At 41.0% G+C, this 21,746-nt stretch overlaps 1 protein-coding gene across 3 annotated transcripts; it reads right to left on the bottom strand.

Annotated features, from left to right (window-relative positions):
• Nucleotides 1-3,914: 3,914 nt before the first annotated feature.
• Nucleotides 3,915-18,498, bottom strand: BEND3 (BEN domain containing 3). Of its 3 annotated transcripts, none has more exons than XM_060753121.2 (4): nt 18,149-18,498; nt 12,537-12,587; nt 11,845-12,056; nt 3,915-8,354 (listed from the first exon to the last, which is right to left on the bottom strand). In XM_060753121.2, the coding sequence occupies exons 2-4, from the start codon at nt 12,574-12,576 to the stop codon at nt 6,132-6,134; spliced, it is 2,475 nt and encodes an 824-aa protein (XP_060609104.2). In that variant the 5' UTR covers nt 12,577-12,587; nt 18,149-18,498; the 3' UTR covers nt 3,915-6,131. The 3 variants fall into 3 exon arrangements, with proteins under 3 accessions (XP_060609104.2, XP_060609105.2, XP_060609106.2); XM_060753122.2 differs by having other exon boundaries at nt 18,229-18,498; XM_060753123.2 differs by lacking the exon at nt 18,149-18,498 and adding an exon at nt 16,477-17,155.
• Nucleotides 18,499-21,746: the final 3,248 nt, after the last annotated feature.

Below are 21,746 nucleotides of genomic sequence, written 5' to 3'. Positions count from 1 at the left end.
AATGAATCAGTGAGCAATACAACATTGGATAGCAGAAACAGAGAAAAATGCCTGCCACATTCTCATTGTGCATCTCCAGGGTTTATTACAACAGTGTGCAATCTATTAATGCCAAGAAAAGGCCCCTGGAATTGTACTTGTTTAGGCTTTCTTCATTAATTGTACCACCCAGTGACACAATTATTTAAACCCTTGTGCTGGCAGGACTGCTGACTGAAAGGTCGGCAGTTCAAATCCGAGGAGTGGGGTGAGCTCCCGTCTCTCAGCTCCAGCTTCTCATGTGGGGACATGAAAGAAGCCTCCCATAGGATGGTAAAACATCCAGGCATCCCTGGGCAACATCCTTTCAGATGGCCAATTCTCTCACACCAGAAGCAACTTGCAGTTTCTCAAATCGTTCCTGACATGAAAAAAAAAACGTAGCCTCTTTATCTATTGAAATATACTTCATTGGTGTATCAATTCTTGCCTAATAGTTTCCTAATAGACAGGAAGCAAGAGATACTAGCATTCCAAGACACTGCAATATTTATTTACAAAGATAAAACGGAAATTATGTGTGATTTAGTCCTGGGGAAAGGAAGTTGTCAGAAAAAACAGTTGGAAACATCTTTCACTAATGCCTGTTGCTCAGAAAAATAACTTTGGATCCATGCCAACATTCCTTAAAATTGCAATAATTTTCTAAGTGTAGGGATCCTGCATATTACTCACTGACCATATTAAGTATTTGTGGTATCCTATAGGGCATTTTATCATAAACCAAATAATGAGGTATGATTTAGAATGGCAGCATTGTGAAAGTCCTTTTTTGGAGGGGTGATTATTGTCGTAATTGGACCATTGCACAAGTGGAGCAAACATCAACAGTCATGATGTACAATGGTATGGCACTTTGTGAGACAGTTTTCTCATGTGCAATGAGAGCACAAGGATGAGAGCAGTCCAAACAGGGTTATAGGGCAGTGGTAATCCAAAATGCAATAGAAAATCATGACTGTATTATGCCTGATAGGGAAAATGCCCTCTTCTCCTTCATACTGCCATGTTGTACAGTGGAAGGCCCTGATTTAACAACAGATTTTGTATGGTATCCCATTTCACATTTGCAATTTTCTAATATGTGTTAGTGATGTAGCTCTATCATTGTAAAGTTAGGAGCCCCCGGTGGTGCAGTGGGTTAAACCCTTGTGCCAGCAGGACTGAAGACCAACAGGTCAGAGGTTCGAATCCAGGGAGAGAGCTCCCTCTCTCTGCTCCAGCTCTCCATGGGGGGACATGAGAGAAGCCTCTCACAAGGGTGGTAAGACATCAAAACATCTGGGCGTCCCCTGGGCAATGTCCTTGCAGACGGCCAATTCTCTCACACCAGAAGCAACTTGCAGTTTCTCAAGTCGCTCGCTCCTGACACGACAAAAAAACTGTAAAGTTACACATCATAGCACTAAAATGGGATTTTGGCCAATGTTGCACCCAGTACAATATGAGTATGTACTTTTGCTAAAATGCAAGTTAAACTTGGGAAAATAAAAACTCTTAGGCTTTGGACTCCATAAGAGCAAATTCTTTATTTATAATTGATTTTTTAAAAAATACAGGATGCTGGCAATATTGGTTAACATAAACTGGATAAACAAAACAGTTGAGACTAGCCTAATGAGCCGGGAATCATTTACACACAATCAATTTAGTTAATTTTTTTTATAAAGCAAGCAATTAAAAAGTTTTAATTGCACTTCATTTGGCTGCAAGGAGATATTCACATCAAAATCTTGGAAGTCTTGCTGGAAATCAAGAAAGGAACGCTTTTTAAAAACCCTACAAAATTAGGAATAACTTCTCTTGCATAACTCTCAAAGGGTTTGCATGTAATGCTTATGTATAAAATGACTTCAGTGGTTCATATTTCTGTGCAAGCTAAAGGTAGTTCTGTTTGTAACTGGTGGGCAATTGTAGTTAATGAAATCCAGTAGAAGAAATCTGTATGAAGATAATTGGTCAAAATCCAGAAAGAGGCATTCATGGACAAACCTTTCATAATTGTAACTGGAGTAAGGGTGAGCTCCCTTTCCTCTGCAGGACTTTGTATCACTGATGAACATGTTTTAGGAGGCTGGAAAGTCCCTATAGTCTTGGGTTGTGCTCAGTTGCGGGGTAGGGAAGAGCTGATCTGTCACATTGGTGCTGCAGTACCAGAGTAATGTTGGGTTTACACCACTGGATTTTATTCTGGCATCCCAAGTGCATTGCTACTCTGAGAAAAGTCTACCTATGAAAATAAAGTGTGTGACTTGTGATGATTTTCCCTTTCCTTCTACAGCCTATGAACTGCCATACTATACACCAGCATACACTGTTTTGGGGGAAGAGAATAACAGAATAGCAGCAAGAATGAGGAATTAATAACAAATAGTTCCTAACTTATTAAGGCAGTGGAAAGCTTGGTTGGATCAAAAGCTCACAGCAGATGGAAGCTTTTTCACCTATGGGATGCATTAGCTATGTCCAATCCTCTCATCAGTATTGAGTGGTGCAATAACTAGTACATTTCGGAAACATTATTACAAAAAGTAACAGTCAGTTATGCTTGATCTGGGTGTCTTAAATATGTGGATATCAAGCCAGTATGGTGTAGTGATTTGAGTGCTGAATTAGGATTCCCGAGACCAGGGTTTGAATCTACTCAGCCAACGAAATGCACTGGGTGAGCTTGTGTAAGATCAGCTGCAGAGGAAGGCAAGAAGAACTCCCTCTGAACAAATCTTGCCAATCTAGGATTGGTGAAGGGTTACCCAAGTTGGAAATGGCTTAAAATTATGCAACAAGTATAGGGATAATATCCATTATAAACTCCTGCTGACAAAATACGTTGTTGCAGCCCCTGTGCCCATCACCAAGCCACAGAGTTTTGAAAGGTAAGGTGGGGAGACAAGAAGGGATGGCATTTAGCACTATGTTTAGCTTTGTGAGCATGTGAGATACTAATACGGTAGAAGAGAGGCTAGGCGTAAACCTTTTTCTGCAACATACTAGTTTTCTATGGTCAGAGACAGTTAGAGTAGGAGTTCTCTTATTCATTTTGACTACACCTTTTGTGTTCTTCACCATTTGGAAGATATCAAGAACCTCTTTTTTAAAAAGTTTGCTGAGATCCTGACTCAAAAACATGGGATTGGAGATTTATTTATATAATGCTTGTTAGACAAGGATAATTAAGCTTTACAGTCCCGATTTGGTAGGTGGGTGGCACAATTCTCTTTGTAGTACCCTATGCAAAAGCCTCACAAATGCAAGTTTTTCTTATGTTGAATATATCTGCGTATGTACAGCATGCCAAGGACAACTAATGGATCACTGTGACTCTTCCTGTGATCATATGTATAATAGTTCAGTTCTGCATGTTATGACCATTGCTCTTTCCTATAGGGAAGCTGTGTTTTGATCATTTTCTACTGAGTTGCTTTTAGATGAATATAGAAGTATCTCAGCAGGTGTCACAAGCTATCCTTAAGATGTGGGAATGCTCATGTGACCCAGAAGGTATAATGCAAAACCCAAAACTTCAATGGATAGAGCTACAGCATTTCCCGTTATTTCTGTAACTGAGGTAGTATTGTTTTCAGTTGCTGTATTCATGGCAATCCACATGGCTGGACTACTTTATCTCTCATATTATTATGACATGGAGACTATTTAAACGATATAAATTCTCATTTGGGATGTCAATGTGACACCTATTTTAATAGAGACAGCTGAATGAGAGGCTGCAGTCCTACCCATACTTACCTCCAAGCAAATTCTATACAGCTTAATAGACTTGCTTCTAAGTAGATAAGGACATCATTGCCACTTTTTCAAACCTGTTAACATTTTAAAATCAGCTTTTGTATGTTACCTTTAATTAAAACCATATACTACACAAAAATGTACTTTATTTTACAATCTATTATTTAGCCATCGGCCAGCCTCAGTTGTTCATATATTCTATTAGTTGAGAGACAAAGCAAACTGTATGAAATATCTGTATACTGAATTCTACTTTGAAGTACAGGAAAAATCTCACTATTTTCAATAACTTGCCATTTTCCTGATAGAGGTGTTGGTGTTACTAGATAGTATACAAATAAAAGAAACAATGAAGTACCCCTTCATTTGATACATTCATTTTGCTGAATAAGTGTTTACATTTGGGGACTTATCTTTGGTAAAATATTCTAGCCATAATTAAAATGCAGATACTTTATTCATGCATTCACCATGCATCATTGCAGGAAGCTGCCAGTCATAGCATCTGTCTATAAGCAAATGGTTTCAAAAACAGCCTGGCCAAGTTTTGGCACTGAAATCTATGTAATTAGGAAAGCAATGTGCAAGATTGGGAGTAGTAATTGGGGGAAATGTATTTTAAAAAACTGAATTAAAATACTGGATTCTGTTGGACAAGATAGAAATTTACATGGCTATATGACAGAATAAACACGCAGAAGTACTATGTTAATATTCATTAATTACTGACATTAGCGTCAGACAAGTTAAGCTTCCCAGTCCAGAGCCTGACACAGGACTCAGTGTGCACATGGAGATCCATGACGTTTGCCATATTCAAGGATATAATAGATCCACAGGAAGGGATTGTTTCCTTCACTATACTAGACAATAGAGCATTTCAGAAGAATTTTAGAAAAATCCAACGAATTGGGCACAGAGATAGTCATGTTTTAGTCACAAGGGAATTAATGCAACACATTAATGGGATTTTTTTTAAAATGAAGGCTGACTTCAAAGAGACAAATGTATGACATACATTATCTGAATCCAATCCCGTTCCTGCAAGTAATTTTATTTTTCTCTATCATGGGAATATAATGAAAAGGCAAAAAGGCTAACACTTCACTAGTGTTTGGGTATAATTAACAGAAACACACCATCAATAAGTTTAATACCTTAGACTTCAGGTAATTCAAAGGCAAATATTAGTAGAAAGGTGAAAAAATCATAACCTTTATGATAATGAAATAACCAGGGAGCCACTGTACCTAAAGATATAAATATAAAATCCCATGATGCAGAGAGCTATTTTATATGCCATTCCAAATAACCAAATATATAGATACATGAGACATTTAATATTTAAAGTCTGCAGAAATTTTACTAACAAAAATAATACAGGCTTAAATGTTTTGTACATTCTTCAATTCAAGTATTTGTTCAGTAAGTAGTGAAAATAACAGGTAATAGCACCATGTTCTACTGATAAAGGGTAGGATTCTCTTTCACAATCTCTACTCATACCAGTAAATCTTAAACTGAGAGCTCACACCATTGAAGACAGTAAAATAACTTAGATGAATAAAAAAGGGAAGCATCCACACTACAATCTTACTATAAACACATATGTTAAATAATGTCATTATTATCTTAAATTTTACACCAACTTAGTTACAAAATGAAAAAAATGCCAAAGGAAAATGGTGACTCTTCTGTTCACTGATTTTATAGTATTTTCACTCTTCCAGCATTCAGACCAACACAAAGAATAACTGTAATTAGCACAAACTTTTCTTGATTTTCCATTCTTCTTCAGACAATATGGCATTTCAAAAACTACAGGTTTCAAAAAATTTAAAACTTGTTAATTTCCAAATGACCGATTAAAAGAACCTAATGAAAAATGCCATAAAGAGCACAAGAATACATATTGTTAAAATCAATTAAGAATTTAAAAACGATGTAATCTATTTTTACTAGTGAAGGTTATATTTAAACAAGATATTGTAGGGTCATCTCTAACAATTTACAGTTCCATGTTGTGAACCAATACAGGTAGTAAGGGCACTATCTATTAAGAATCTAGCCTGTATACAGGCATAATGAAACCAATTGCAATATATAGAATATATTTTACAATTTGCATTCATTTCAACTGTTTTCAAAAAGACATTCATACTTGACTGGACCTTACCTCCCTTGCTGCCCATATTGTCCTTTCCCATATATGTAATAATCACATATGGAGGAGCAATGCTCCAGGGTCAATTGCTTTAGTGCTGAGTCTACAACAGATTGACTTTTCAACTTGCTTCAGATAATTGAAGTGGTCAACAACATCTTTGGAAACATAAAAGATTCCCTCACTTTTTTGTTTTCTTAGCTTTTTTCAATATGTCACACTTTTTTCTATTGGGGCGCCTGCATCTTTCATCGATGCTGGGTATACATTCATAATGCCACACTTCGTCCATTTTGTCAACAGGATAAACAGCTTCAACATAATGACGGATTAGTCTCAGTCTGATAGGATCGAGTTGCTTTTTGTTACAAGCTCCTGAATGGTTGTACTGCAGTCTGAAGTTATCTGAAGTAAAGAGTTCTGGGAAAAGTCTTACAAGAAGTCTGGCAGCAAAGTTACCAACTGAAAGGCTCTGCTGTACTATCTCTCTTACTTCTTTATCGGACAGCAGATACAGAGAAGGCACAGGAAAGTCTGGTAAAGGAACAACAAGCTCTTCAAGTGGTATCTTACAAAAATCTTTGTTGCTTCTTTCTGGAGGCAATGGTGGCCCTTCAAATTCTTCTTTAAATCTTTCTGCATTTATTGCGTAGGTCAGAAAGTCTCTCCTTTCCGGTCCCGGCACATGAATCTTTCTCTGTAGTTGGTACGTGCGTCTCTGCTCAGTATCTCTGCGACGACATCTTTCATCAAGCTTTCCAACAAATTCCAAGGTCCACACTCTGTCGTTCTTCGCTCTTGGATATAGCATTTGCACATAATGTCGAATTAACTTAATCCTAACTGGATCAAGCTGTTTTTTGCCCAGAGATCCACTACAATTATATTGCTTCCTTAGGTTTTCGTGAGTAAACAATTCAGGGAATAAGTGAACCAGCAACCGAGAAGCAAAATTGCCTATAGACAAGCTACTTTCATAAATATTTTTAAGCTGTTCCTTGTTTAACAGGTAGTCTGGAATAGGGACATCAAAATCGGGGGAAGGGACATTTATTTTATCAAAGTCTATAGGTACAAGCCAAATCTTTTTTGACCTTCTACCTGGCCTTTCATATTCAAAACTGTCTTCCACTTTTATAACAGACACATCGTCAGGCAAACTAGAATCATAGCAATCGTCTCTCAACTGTTCACTCTCACTGTCATCCATATACATGTTTTCAAGTTCATCGTTTATTCGTTGAACACAATGCTGCAACCAAGCCTTTCTCTCCTGCATAGCAGGAAAATAAATCTCTGTGTACCTGCGGATTACCTGAAGTCGCTGGGGGTCAAGCTCTTGTTTCCCACATTCTCCATAACAACTGTATCTTTCGGCCAACTTCCTGTGATCAAAGAGTTCTGGAAACAATCTGTGCAGCAAAAAGACACAAAATTCTCCTGGAGAGGAAGCCTCATCTAAAAATTCATTTATATCCTGAGCATCAAATACCCATTCAGAAACAATAGAGTTACTTCTCTCCATGGACAGCACTTCTTCGTCTTCCTTATCCCCAAGGATCTGATCAGTGTCATAAAAACTGGAGGCCTGTATATCTGGCTGACTATTTTCCATGTCCCTCTGAGCCCAAAAACTATTGAAAAAGTCATTGACCTGAGGCAAACATTCTGCCTGCCAAACAGCAGGATTCTTCACAGAAGGGTAACAGACTTCCACATAATTTCGGATGAGCTGCAGATGCAGTGATTCAAGTTTCTTTTTGTTAAGGTAGCCACAAGTACTACAGGCCCTGCCCATTTCATCCTCACTGAAGAGTTCAGGAAAAAGCTGTACCAATAATCGGCAAGCCAAGTCTGCACCTGATGTGCTCTGATCCATGAGGAGCTTGAGTTCTGGAGCAGTCAGTTGATACTCAGGCGGAGGCCTGAAATCTGCTACAATATCTATTGGGTTGACGTGCTTTTTAATTCTACTGACTTCTAGTGATAACAAGTCTACTTTACTGTGAAGCTGAGTCATGTTGGAATTTAAGGTATTCAGTGTGTAAAACATTTTTTGTATCAAAGAATATATATTTGGATCAGACTCAGAAGCAAGAACGGAAAGATTACTTGCATCTCTTTTGCGTTGCTCATTCAAATTCCGAAGACTGGAGGGACTGCTAGGATTAACTTTATCAAACAAGTCATAAGAAGCGAACTGTTCCGTTCCTGGCAGAGTCTTCTTCTCTGTAATTTTATGTGAGATGCCATACAGAGGCTTCTTATAGGATGGCATGACTGTGTTATTCAAGCTTTCTTCTTCACAAATCCATGTTACATTGGGATTCTTAGTCCTGTTTAGCTGTTCCACATCTTCCTGAGTAGGTGACCCATCTCTGTGCTTCAGGTTTGAAATAAGGCCCTTTCAATGAATACACATAATATTAATATAAGATGTTATTTCTAACATAATTCATTAAATAAGAAATAAATAAGGTGTGTATTGCCTGATTTTAAGTACTGAATTGATTTAATACAATATTGTCAAAGGGCTAGATCCAGACTAGTTGAACTTCATATTAATTTAAATTAAAGGGACTTTTGCTTAGTCATGGCTAACTTTCTTCAGTAATTTCCATGTAATAAGCTTACTTGGACCCAATCCACAATCTAATATTGGATCATATTTTAGCAGCAATTTGTTATTTATTAACACCATGAGAAAAAAAATCCAGGGTTGACTTCTGTGGATTTTATTATTCACAGATTTGGTTTAAAAATGTTCTCTCTAAGAATTTATAGGTCCTCCAGGGTAAATCTATGATTAACATATGTTGGAAGTTGACCACAGAGTTGTTCTGGAGAACTGAAATATTCCTTGAGAGGTGTACTCTTTGGTTTAAAAATCAACTTCTTATTCAGTTTTTATTTTTGCAGAAGTCCTATGAAAGTGAATGTGGAGGGCTGACTGTATTTTCCTGAAATATTCTATACATAAACAAATTGTTCTGTACCCTAGTCCCCCAAGACTGAAATACTCAAATTAATTAACTCATGTGCAACAGGATAGAAATGAGATCAGTATTAATATGTGTAGCAAACATCTTAACAGATATTCAAATAATAAGTAGTCATAATAAAACAATGGACCAATTTTGTAATTCATGTATCCATACTATTTTCTTCTATATCCTCAGTTCTGAAAATTGTCACCTTGTTAACATAAACAAAGAACCAATCTTAAGCACCAATTTACACAAAAGGTTTGTATTATTTTGCATTCATTTAGTCCTTGACTTTTTCCTTTTTTGTTTTTGTAGCATAAAGCAAGAAAATAAATATAAATGGCAATGCATGGGAATTTAATTCACATGCAAGAATTCACAATTTAAAAATGTGATTATGTTGTATTTTTACAGCTTGCTGTTGAAAATACTAAGTAGGCAAAAGATATAAAGGTAAAAGATATATTCTACAAAGAAAAAAAGGCAAGGACTAAACGCTTTTTTTATAAAATGAAAACTCGTAAACTTTAAATCATGATCCCTCTAAGAATTATGGCACATGACTTAAGGTTCACATCTTCACGAACAATCTCAGATAATCAATTGCATTAAAATGTCATTTTCTTCAACCAGTAATTTGTTATACCTGTTTATTGTAATAACAAATAGGTTTCAAAAATACATGAATACAACTAACACACTTATTTCTGAGATTTTCTTCTGTAATATTTGTTTGACCTATCCTGCCTGAGTGGGCATTTTACTAAGAAAATATCAGGTACCAAGGACAAATTATGCAAGTGTATAAAAGCTAAAAGTTAACCCCTGACACTGTCTAGTCGTGTCCGACTCTGGGGGATGGTGCTCATCTCTATTTCTAGGCAGAAGAGCCAGCGTTGTCCATAGGCACCTCCAAGGTCATGTGGCCAGCATGACTGCATGGAGCACCGTTACCTTCCCACCAGAGCAGCACCTATTGATCTACTCACATTGGTATGTTTTTGAACTGCTGGGTTGGCTCTTTCTGGCTAATTAAACAAGTCAGAAGGAGACTGTAAGAGTGGGAGAAGGTGTTGGTGAATGCCTCCTTGGCACAAGGCTCAGTGCCAATTAGCCTTAAGGAGGAAGTAGTAAAACCTCTTTAAAAACTAGCACTGTATCCCACTCAACTAAACAACTATCAGCTAGTTTCAAATCTCCCCTTCTTGGGTAAGGCTCTGGAAAAGGTGGTGGCCTCTCAGCTCCAGAGTTTCTTGGAAGAAACTTATTATCTGGATCTGATTTCAAACCTGGTTATGGAACTGAAACTGCATTGGTCGTCTTGGTAGATGATCTACGAAGAGAGCTAGATAGGAGGAGTGTGTCCTTGTTGGTTCTCCTGGACCTCTCAGTGGCATTCGATACCACCAACCATGGCATCCTTGGGGGTCATCTTACTGGGATGGGATTAGGAGGTACTGTTTTGCAGTAGCTTTGTTCCTTCCTGGAGGACCGAACCCAAAAGGTGGGGCTGGGTGACTCCTGTTCGACCCCTTGGTCATTGGCCTGTGGGATCCCTCAGGGATCCATTCCATCACCCATGCTATTTAACATCTACATGAAACCGCTGGGAGAGAACATCCAGAGTTTTGGAGTTCAGTGTCATATTTATGCAGATGACACCCAACTCTATTACTCTTTTCCACCAAACACCAAGAATGCCATTCTGGTCCTGAACCAGTGTCTGTCAACAGTAATGGACTGGATGAGGGCAAACAGATTGAAATTAAATCTTTCCAAGACAGTGGTACTCCTGGTCAGTTGTAAGGCAGATCTGGGCATAGGGATGCAACCTGTAATGGATGGGGTTACACTCCCCCTGAAGTCACAGGTATGCAGTTTGGGTGTGATCCTGGACTCATTGCTAACCCTGGAGCCTCAAGTGCTAGCAGTTGCCAAGAGTGCCTTGTGCACCAGCTGCATCCATACCTTGAGACGCCAGATCTGGCCACGGCAGTCCACACCTTAGTTACATCTCAACTAGATTACTGCAATGCAATCTACACGTGCTGCTTTTAAAGAGCACTCAAAAACTTCAGCTCGTCTAGAGATCTGCAGTCAGGTTACTAACTGGAGCGCTGTACAGGGAGCAAACAACTCCCATGTTATGGCAACTTCATTGGCTTCCAGTTTGCTACCGGGTGAAATTTAAAGTGCTGGTCATTACGTTTAAAGCCCTAAATGGTTCAGGTCCAGACTACCTGTCCACCTGCCTCTCCCATATGAACCTGTCCGGTCACTGTATTCATCAAGCGAGGCCCTCCTCTTGGTTCTGCCCGTTCTAACTCAGCTGGTGGGTACGAGAGAGGACCTTTTGTGCAGCTGCCCCCCGCCTCTGGAACTCTCCCAAAGGAGGTGAAAACTGCCACCATGCACCTCTTTCAGAAAAAAAACCTACCTATGCTCCCAGGCTTATGGAGAATTAGATGTCTGAATACCTGGCTTCCACACAATGAATGGTTTATTAACAAGGCTTTAAAGACAGATATGGTTTTAATCTATTGATCAGGTTTTTAATCTTGCTTTTAATGTTGCTGTGAATTGTGTTTTATTGATTGTTATGTTTAGTTATGATATATTACATGTATTAATTATCTGTATTTAATATTTGTATTTTTATTGTGTATTTGTGTGGCATCGGATGGCTGCCACCTATGCTGTAAGCTGCCCCAAGTTCCCAAGGGGAGATGGGATGGGGTATAATTAAGTTGACTTGACTTTGGTACAGCCCAAAACTTCCCGTAAAAAAATTCTCAAACACCAAAAGATATAAGTGCAAATACTGACCAGGTTTGATTAACTGCTAGTCAATCCTTAAGAATTAGGCATAAACAAAATATGTTTATTACCCACATATAAAGGAATTACCTCTTGTGTAAGGCCTCTTTTTTTCACACTAGGTTGAATTTCTTGGTGGTTTGCTGAACCATTACAAACAAGCGAGGTCCGTTTTCGTTTGTTGGTGTCTTGCAGGCAATTCACCAAACTTTCAAGTGAATTTTTCGCAGGTTTTGGGATCACAGAGCAGTCTAGCACTTCATCTTCTTTATTTGTTTCTATTTTCAAAATATTTTTGGTAACTGATACAGAGAAAAAGTGTAACAAATTAGTTGCAGACAAGATACTCATTTAACTATTATGATTCCAAGCAAAAGTTTTCTGTTGGATAACATATTACTCATGAGGGAATTCACATCAATCTTTACTGAGACTAGTTCAAAAAATTATCATACCACAATAAATGTAGAAATAACTGTACTCAATATACTAAAACTTTAAAATTACATCAGCACCCTCAGTTCTTAAAATGCTGACCTCTAATTATTCAGTAGTGAATAGTTTTATTCAGGAACAGTTCTTTCTCCAAAACAATCACATCTCTAAAGGTAAGACAGTAATGATAACAAAACCTATGGTACAGTTAGTAAAATATATGTATTGACATATATGATTAACAAAAATGTCTTAATTTGTTAGCACAATATATCAAATATATTTTGGTACAATTTTTAAAGTATTCTGGTCTGATAAAATAATATATTAAAAAGATGAAACACTACCTTCTGTATTCTCTTCATCATATAATTCAGATGAATTCATATTCTGTTTCTCTGCATTAAGAGAAAAAAAATCAAACATATCAAATCATAAAAGAGGCATAAGCAACAACCATATTACTCAACTCTCCAAAACCACAATTTCTACCTCATGTGAAGGGAGGATGAACACAAAAGATCTGCCCCATTTACTACACTGCTGAAAATACTGGCCAGGATCCAACTGGGAAATCAGCTGATAAAACTGATTGGGATTGGGAGGGTCATTTCACCACTGTACAAACATTCTTGACCCTCCAGAGTCAGTTTTCAGGCACGACTGAGGACTCAAGGGTTCTGAACTTTGCTGGTAGTACACTGCCAGATTTTGGTCTTAAGACATTGAATGCAATACTGTACATAGGAAAAATTGGAATGAGTCTGAGACTAGATAGGCTTTCTTAAGAATCCACTGTGAAAGTATCTTTATTGCAGTCCACATGATCCTCAGAATTCTTCTGCAGCACATAATCTCCAATGAACTGATCTTATTCCTATCAGGTTTTTCCCCTATCAGCATGGCGCATCCTAAACTTATTGGGTGATACATCTTTACATTTCAGGGGATAACAGGGAGCTGAAATAATTTTTGTTTATGAGCTGAATTCCATTTATAAAACTTAGGATCCAAGCCACACTTCTTGCTTGAAGCTCTGAACTATTTGTGTTAAGAAACGAAGCAAGACATGAGTGGATCCAAACAAGAGATTTCAGACAGACCTTGTAATATCAGTTCTGATGCTTATGTGAACACCTAAACTTGTAGTATTAAGTATGCTTAAACATACTTAAGCACACTCGTGATATTCAATGCTCTTACTCCCAGCCAACTCAGTGCAAAACTCTAGTTCTAATGACTGTTGGTTAAACTTCTGGAAGATTACTCCTGGGGAATACAGCTTCCACAAGCCCATTCCCGTTTTCAGACTGAACATGACCCCCACTCAAGAAAAACATACTTAAAATATAACTTTCAAAGTAACAGAAAAGGATGTTGAAGAAGGATTTTTCCCTGACATCCAGTTCATTGATCCCTGAGAACAGGCTAAGTAACACGTTAAGAACCTCTCCTTTGGCAGTTCGTAAAATAGTAAATCTGAAGATCTCTTTAAACTGTGCATTTTGTTCAGAACACATTATGTAGCCAGAATGAGTTAGTTGTATAAATGATTAGTTTCCCATTTTTTCCTAGTTTAATTCAACCTCATCCCAAATTAATTATTAGGTTTACTCTCATCTCTTCTAAATGGCTTTACACGTAGCCCTCAACATTTGCAGGTTTGATTTTTATGGATCTGATTATTCAGGATTGGATTAAAATGTTCTCTCTAGGGATCTCTAATCCTCCAGTGATCTCTAGGTCCCCTTCAGTGGTCAACTTCCACCACAAACTGACCATAGAGTCATGCTGAAGGACCTATAGATTCCTGTAGAGAACACCTACAAACCTCTAGGTATTCAAGTGTGCTTCTATGATCAACTTCCAGAGTTTTCTAGAGAGGTATTCTCTCAAATTAAAAAAGAGCATTTTCGCAGGTGTTATGATTTCCTTAACCTCAATGAATGTGGAGGGCTGGAAAAGGTTTATTAAAGTGCAAAAAAACTTTGTTTTTCTGGGGCATCCTTCAGAACATTTTGCTATTGTTTTTCAATGAGTATCTCATTGGATCTCAACCAGTTCTACATAGTTTGTGGCAGCCACAAAAATGAAGTTTCTAGAGTATAACAACTATTTTCAAAGTAAGTATCACACAATTAAACAGGAATAACACTTTGAATCCAGGAACATATTTTTTTTCCAAATTTTGTTACACAGTATTATCAGAGCATGTGACCAACAGTTTGCTCATATAGTCAACTTTAGCATATATCTTTGAAACAATTAAAGAAATTGGGTTGCTGTAAATTTTAGCCATATGGCCATGCTCCAGTAACATGGCCATACAGTTCAACCCAGTGATTCCGGACATGAAAGCCTTTGAAAACGCTATTTGTTTATTTATTTATTTACAACACCCATATCAGCCCGAAGGATGAAATTATTAAACCAGTGTGCTATCAAACATGATCTCTGGGGGAGGGGTTACCCTGCTTGAAGATAATTTTATACCCAGTACAGAATTTGTAATAATTTTGTGCATGAAACAAAGTTTACATTGAGCCATGAGAAAGCAAAAGCGTCACTATCCTATTACACATATGGACAATTATGGAATTGGAAGTATTTTGGAAATCAGGTAGGGGATACTCAACCCATACTAAAAAGCTAAACACCTTTGAAGAGAAATACAGACAATCCTATTAAAGAGGGCAATCTTCCCAAACAAAGGTGTACTACCCCACACCCCCAGCTGGTATTCCTACAAAATCCATTTTTTGGTTGCCTGGACTAACCAGAGTTGTCAAGCAACCTATCTCATTGTAGTATGGGATAGGTCCTTAAAATGAAGAAATGGTGCAATACTATACAAGCTTAACAAAACATTCCAACAACTCTCTTCAGTTGCTGTTAAATCTTTTTAGCATTTATTGATGTATTGTGCCTTTGTTATGTTGCGGTCCTTTCTGTACATTTAAAGACTACGTGTCACTGAACATAGTGGAAGGATAACTTCTGAGTATAGCTGCAGTAGTTAACCATGCTTACTTGGTTGTAAGCCCTACTAAACTCAGAAGAGCTAAATATTAACAGCTTGTTGTCAAAGGGTTCCATGGCTGGAATCCCTGGACTGATGTGAGTTTTTTTGAGCTGTATGGCCAAGTTCCAGAGGCATTATCTCTTGACGTTTTGCCTACATCTATGGCAGGCATCCTCAGAGGTTGTGAGGTCACAACCTCTGAAGATGCCTGCCACAGATGTGGGCAAAATGTCAGGAGATAATGCCTCTGGAACTTGGCCACACAGCCCGGAAAACTCACAGCAACCCAGTACAGTAGAGTCTCACTTATTCAACCTTCACTCATCCAATATTCTGTATTATTCAATATTCTGCCTCCTGCCCAGATCCACTTGTTTCAATACACTGCGATGTTGCGGTGCTAAATTCGTAAATACAGTAATTACTACATAACATTATCGTGTACTGAACTGCTTTTTCTGTCAATTTGTTATAAAATATGATGTCTTGGTGCTTAATTTGTAAAATCCTAATGTAATGGCCTTTTCCTTAATCACTCCTTATTATCCAGCATTTTCACTTATCCAACATTCTGCCGGCCCATAAGCAATACTCTTCTGCATTAACAGCTTGGCGAGGGTGAGTTTATCATCAGCTAGCTTTGTCATGTCATTCACACTTCTACTTGCACCCATCTAGAGATGCTTTGCCACCCATGTAAATCTCTGAGAAGTAGCTCTTTCCCCATCCACCCCCCAAACTTCTGGAGTTACCGCCAATATCCTACCTCCTTCCTAGTTTAAATTCCAACAGTGCATTCTTCCCACTCAAGGCACAAGAAGTTGCTGCTTCAGATAACTTGAGAAGGTACGCTTATTAACAAAGGTTGCTTACAGTTAATAAACAGGTCAACGTGACGAGACTGTTTTATTTTTTTAATGCTTGTTAATGTATTACTTTAATTATGATTTATGTTTAATTGTGGTTTTACTACTGTAATTGTTTGTATTGGCATCATACCGGTGCCCAATGTAAGGCATTGAATCTTGCCATTGAGTCCCCCCGGGGGTGAGAAAGGTGGTATATCAATACTGTAAATAAATAAATAATAAACTTCATAACTGCCACCACTCTGGGTAGAAGAGACTACCTGTGAGCACGGAAGCCAAGGATGGGCAGTGCAACAGCTATGACTGGGTGCATGAGGCACAATCACGGCATCTCTGAACGAGTTTACCAGTGAGGAAACTGGTGATTAGAAGGTGTCACCAGGTGAATTTGCTTACCTATATTCCTTCTCTAGGTAAGTGCACAGCTGGAAGCATACACAACCCTCCATACGGAAGGTGGGCAAGCAAGGAGGCAGGGGCAGCAGCTACTTCTGGAAGCAAACACCTTGCATGCATGCATGCCCTCACTATCACTCTCTCTGGATAACAAAGTATAATTTAAATAGAGGCCATAGGAGTCCCCGGCGGCACAATGGGTTAAACCCTTGTGCCGGCAGGACTGCTGACTCCTGCCAATTCAAATCCGGGGAGTGGGGTGAGCTCCCGTCTGTCAGCTTCAAGTTCCCGTGCTGGGACATGAGAGAAGCCTCCTACAGGATGGTAAAACATCTGGATGTCCCCTAGGCAATATCCTTGCAGGCGGCCAATTCTCTCACAATAGAAGTGATTTACAATTTCTCAAGTTGCTCCTGACACACAAAAAAGTAGAGGCCCAGGTATAACAGCAGTCCTTCAAAGAGCAAGGCCTCTTCCACATTCAGTTCATGTATGGACACTTAGCTATAAGCCATTTTCCTACTTTCTGTCCATCTGAAGAACATGGCTTCCACTTATTGCCCCAAAAAAGTGAGGGGGGCAAGGGCCAGTTCTCTTTAAAAGTACAAGCTAATAAGGGCAAGGGAGGGCAAGGGAAGGCAGTACTTTCATCTCCAGAGAGTGAGTAGGAGGAAGGATGTCAAGAACGCCTCCTTGCTCAAATCCTGAACGAGCCCTTATGAGTAACTTTTACCTCAAATACCGATTTTTTTTCTCTTTTTTGATATTCTTATGAGAGGATGTGGGTCTGGCATGGGAAAGGGGAACAGGCCATCCTCCCTCATGGAGGAAAGAGACACACGAGAGATAGGCAAACAGTGAAGGGGCGCTGCCGCCATTCTGTGCCTGCCCCTGCCATCCAATCAGAGGCGGAGGCCCCTGCGCGCGCGTGGAAGCTTGCCTCGCCCCCCCCCGTCTCTCCCTGCGCGCGCGAGGAAGCTCGGCCCCGCCCCCTCCCCTCGTGCACCCGTCTCGAGGCAGCAGAGCTCTGAGGATCGAAGGGTCACGTGAGCCCTGCTCTCTGTCCCTCTCCAAAGTGGAATGGCTTGGCTGAAGAGAGTCTGCGAGGGCCACGCTCTTCCCCGTTTCCCTCAAGGAAATCCACCGTGGCCTCGAAACCACGCGGCAACCAAGTCTCGCGAAACCCTGTTCAGAGCGCCTGGGCAACCGGGATGTAGAGAAGCGAAAAGGCTGATTCTACCCACAAGAAACAGCGCTCTAACAACCTCCCCATCCCCCTGAGTGGAGCCGTTCTATGTGGCGCGTGGAAGCGGGGGCTCCTGCGAGAGCGCGCGCTCTGCGTCCTGCTCCTCCTCTCCCTCCCCCCTCCCTCCAACGCTCCGCGCGCGAGATGGAGGCGCCCGGGGCTGCGTGGTCCGGAGAAAGGCCGCGCGGCCATGGTTTCCCCCTCCCTCCCTCACTTCCCCCACGCACGCGCGTGCACGCACAAACCGCGAGAGGGAGGGAGGGAGGGGGCGCCGGGGGGGGGGGGTGAAGTAACGGCGGCAGCGACAACTCTTTCCGAAAGGAGCCACATGGGGAGGAGAGGGGGAATCGCTTCACTGCCGCAGGACGGACACGAGCTCCACGCGAGAGAAAGTTGCGAGGGGAGTTGAGGGGGAGAGGGGCTTACCTGGGTGCTCCTCCACAGGCACTGGGGAAGGAAAGGAGGAGGGAAGGGAGGTGGAGGGTGGCCGCGTGGGGAGGGCTCACCCGTGGGGCCTTGGTCTCGCGTGGGTGTTTTCTCCTCTTTTCGGAGCGGCTGTGGCGCGGGCTCCCGTGTCTCTTTTTTCCCCCTCCTCCCCCTTTAGCGCTTTGTATATATATGTGCGTGTGTGTATGTGTGCCTCTGTGGGTCCGCGCGCGCGACGCTCTCGCGTGACGTGACGGGACCGTGGTGTGTGTCATTTCCGCACAAGGACCAACTGAGGCCCCCCGAGAAGGAATCACGGCGGCCACCCGAGACGGGGGGAGGAGGAGGGGGGAGGGCACCAATTGGAGGCACCCTCGCGCGCGCATCGCCCCACACCCCTCCCCCACCTCCTTCGCCTCGCTCTCCCCTCCTCCTCCTCCCCGCGCGCGCACACACACGGGCCACGCCCCCTTCCTCGTGGCCGTGCGCCCGTAGAGGGGAGGGGACGCCAGAGAAAGCCCCCAGGGACACTTTCTTGGGTTTTGGAGTTTGTTGTTTTTTGCACGAACCCACGGATAATAACACACCCCAAGCCAAAAAAAAAGAAAGAAAAAGGACTTTTTTTTCTTGGTGTCATCGTTTTTAGGCCTGATCTTGGAGTTATTTGGGGTGCAGGTTCAAAAAATGTTATTGGATAGAGCGCATCAGCTCTAGATTCTTAAATATGGTTTCCTGTGGGGCAGCAGATGGAGATGACCAGGGGGCATATGTTCTGTTTTAGAAACTAGAGCGGAAAGGGGAGGAAACTAGTGCCATTTTGGGAGTCAGGAGGTCAGATATGCCCAGAAACAGGTTTAACGTTTTAGGCATCTAAACCCGTATTGGCCAGTGTAATAATGAGGATGATGGTGGTGGGATCACAAGCCTGAAAAAAGTTACAGAAAATGAACACGTCAAAATGAACTCTGGGACTTCCGAATTCAGACTGACAAGACTTTTGGAGAACAATACTCATGACCTCACGATCCTATTAAAAAACAAAAGTATGGATCGTCAATGTTGCAGTCTCAGGTGACAGCGGAATTGAAAAGAAACAACTGGAAAAGCTGACACGATACGAGGATTTAAAGATTTAAAGATACAGCTGCACTCTGGCACAAGCCAGTCAGTGTGGTCCCAGTGGTGATTGGCACAGTGAGTGCAGTGCCTAAAGACATTGGCCTGCACTTAAACACAATTGGCGCTGACAAAATTACCATCTGCAAAAGGCCACCCTACTGGGAACTGCACACATTATTCGCTGCTACATCACACACTTGGGAAGTGTCCGACGTGTGATCCTTTGCCAATACATCACACAGTCCTAGACATTTGGGAAGTGTCCGACGTGTGATCCAATACAACAACCAGCAGAGTGATCTTGTTTGCCGTGTACTAATCTTGTGATTCAAATAATAATAATAACTTCATTCTTGTACCCCGCCTCCATCTCCTCGAAGGGACTTGGTGCAACTTCCATATGGCACAAAGTGCCTGAAACAGAGCATGAAATAAACACACAGTACAATACAAAAAAGTAAAACATATAGCATATAAAACAACAATTGAAAACTCAGAACAACACCCAATAACTTATGATGACAATAATAATAGTAATAATAAGCCATTTTGCCTTACAAGCGGCATCCACACAACTCAAATACAGTACAGGCAGTCCCCAAGTTGGTTTTGTAGGATTGTTCTTAAGTTGAATTAGTTTGAATTAGTTCTTAAGTTGAATTAGGTAACTCCAGCCAAATTGATAGGTGGCTTTGGATAGCATAGGGAAGGGTTTATTTATTATTTATTTACTTACTATATTTGTATACTGCCTTTCTCAGCCAATCAGCGACTCAAGGCGGTTTCCAACAAATCAGTATACATAAAAACATAATATGTTTATGTATTATGTTTGTTTTACTGTCTGTTCAGAAAATTTCACCTCACTTTCTGTACCTGTAATAATTGGATTTTGAGCAACTTGGCTTGTGGAAACACGGATTGATGATAAAGCTTCAGTGGAGGCACCTTTCCTCCCATGGTAACTCTTAGGAGTGAATTTCCCTTCCGAGGGATAGATTTCCCTCACTTCCTGTTGTCTCAGCCCCGTTCTTAACTATGAATTGCTTGTAAGTTGGATGTTTGTAATTCGGGGACTACCTGTACTGGACCTGAGGACTGTTGGGATGAAGCAAAATAAGTTATGGTGTCAGAAAGTCTTATAAACCCAAATAAGAACAAATCCATCGTCAAAAAAACCAAGATTATGGCAACAAGAATGATTGACAACTGGAAAATAGAGGGAGAAACCGTGGAGGCCGTGACAGACTTCGTATTTCTAGGCGCAAAGATTACTGCAGATGCAGACTGTGGCCAGGAAATCAGAAGACGCTTACTTCTTGGGAGGAGAGCAATGTCCAATCTCGATAAAATAGTAAAGAGTAGAGACATCAGACTGGCAACAAAGATCCGCCTAGTCAAAGCCATGGTATTCCCTGTAGTAACCTACGGATGTGAGAGTTGGACCTTAGGGAAGGCTGAGCGAAGGAAGATCGATGCTTTTGAGCTGTGGTGTTGGAGGAAAGTTCTGAGAGTGCCTTGGACTGCGAGAAGATCCAACCAGTCCATCCTCCAGGAAATAAAGCCCGACTGCTCACTGGAGGGAAAGATACTAGAGACAATGTTGAAGTACTTTGGTCACATCATGAGGAGACAGGAAAGCCTAGAGAAGACAATGATGCTGGGGAAAGTGGAAGGCAAAAGGAAGAGGGGCCGACCAAGGGCAAGATGGATGGATGGCATCCTTGACGTGACTGGACTGACCTTGAGGGAGCTGGGGGTGGTAACGGCCGACAGGGAGCTCTGGCGTGGGCTAGTCCATGAGGTCACGAAGAGTCGGAGACGACTGAACGAATGAACAACAACAACCATCGTGAAGAGAGCAGTCAGCATTGGTCAATCATTGCCATAGCATTTTAAGTGGTGTCAAAACTGCATTCATTCCACAGTGTAGATGCACCCAGGGCTGCTTTATGTCATAAACTGGTTTCTGTTCCTGCTCCTTAAAACAGATTGGTGGCATGTGGAGAAGAGATGTGCAAAGATCTGGATTTGTCCTATCTGCATGGAGTCTCCATGGTCTGATTTAATATATCTTTGGGTTCCTGTTATAATAATGGAATTGTAGATGTGGAATGGGCCACAAGGACCATCTTAATCCTTTTTCCATTGCCATACAGGAGCCCCTGGTGGCACAATGGGTTAAACCCTTGTGTCGGCAGGACTGAAGACCAACAGGTCGTAGGTTCGAATCTGGGGAGATTGCGGATGAGTTCCCTCTGTCAGCTCCGGCTCCCCATGCGGGAACATGAGAGAAGCCTCCCACAAGGATGGTAAAACATTCGGTCATCCCCTGGGCAACATCCTTGCAGATGGCCAATTCTCTCACACCAGAAGTGACTTGCAGTTTCTCAAGTTGCTCCTGACATGAAAAAAATGCCATACAGAACTACACAGCCAAAACCGAGAGGTAGCCTTCCAGGCTTTGCTTTGCTTTAAA

Source organism: Anolis sagrei, chromosome 1, assembly GCF_037176765.1.
Source record: "Anolis sagrei isolate rAnoSag1 chromosome 1, rAnoSag1.mat, whole genome shotgun sequence".
In the NCBI taxonomy this organism is placed as follows: Eukaryota; Metazoa; Chordata; class Lepidosauria; order Squamata; family Dactyloidae; genus Anolis; species Anolis sagrei.
The sequence above is the reverse complement of the archived record's forward strand: the minus strand, read 5'-3'. Positions and strand labels throughout refer to the sequence as shown.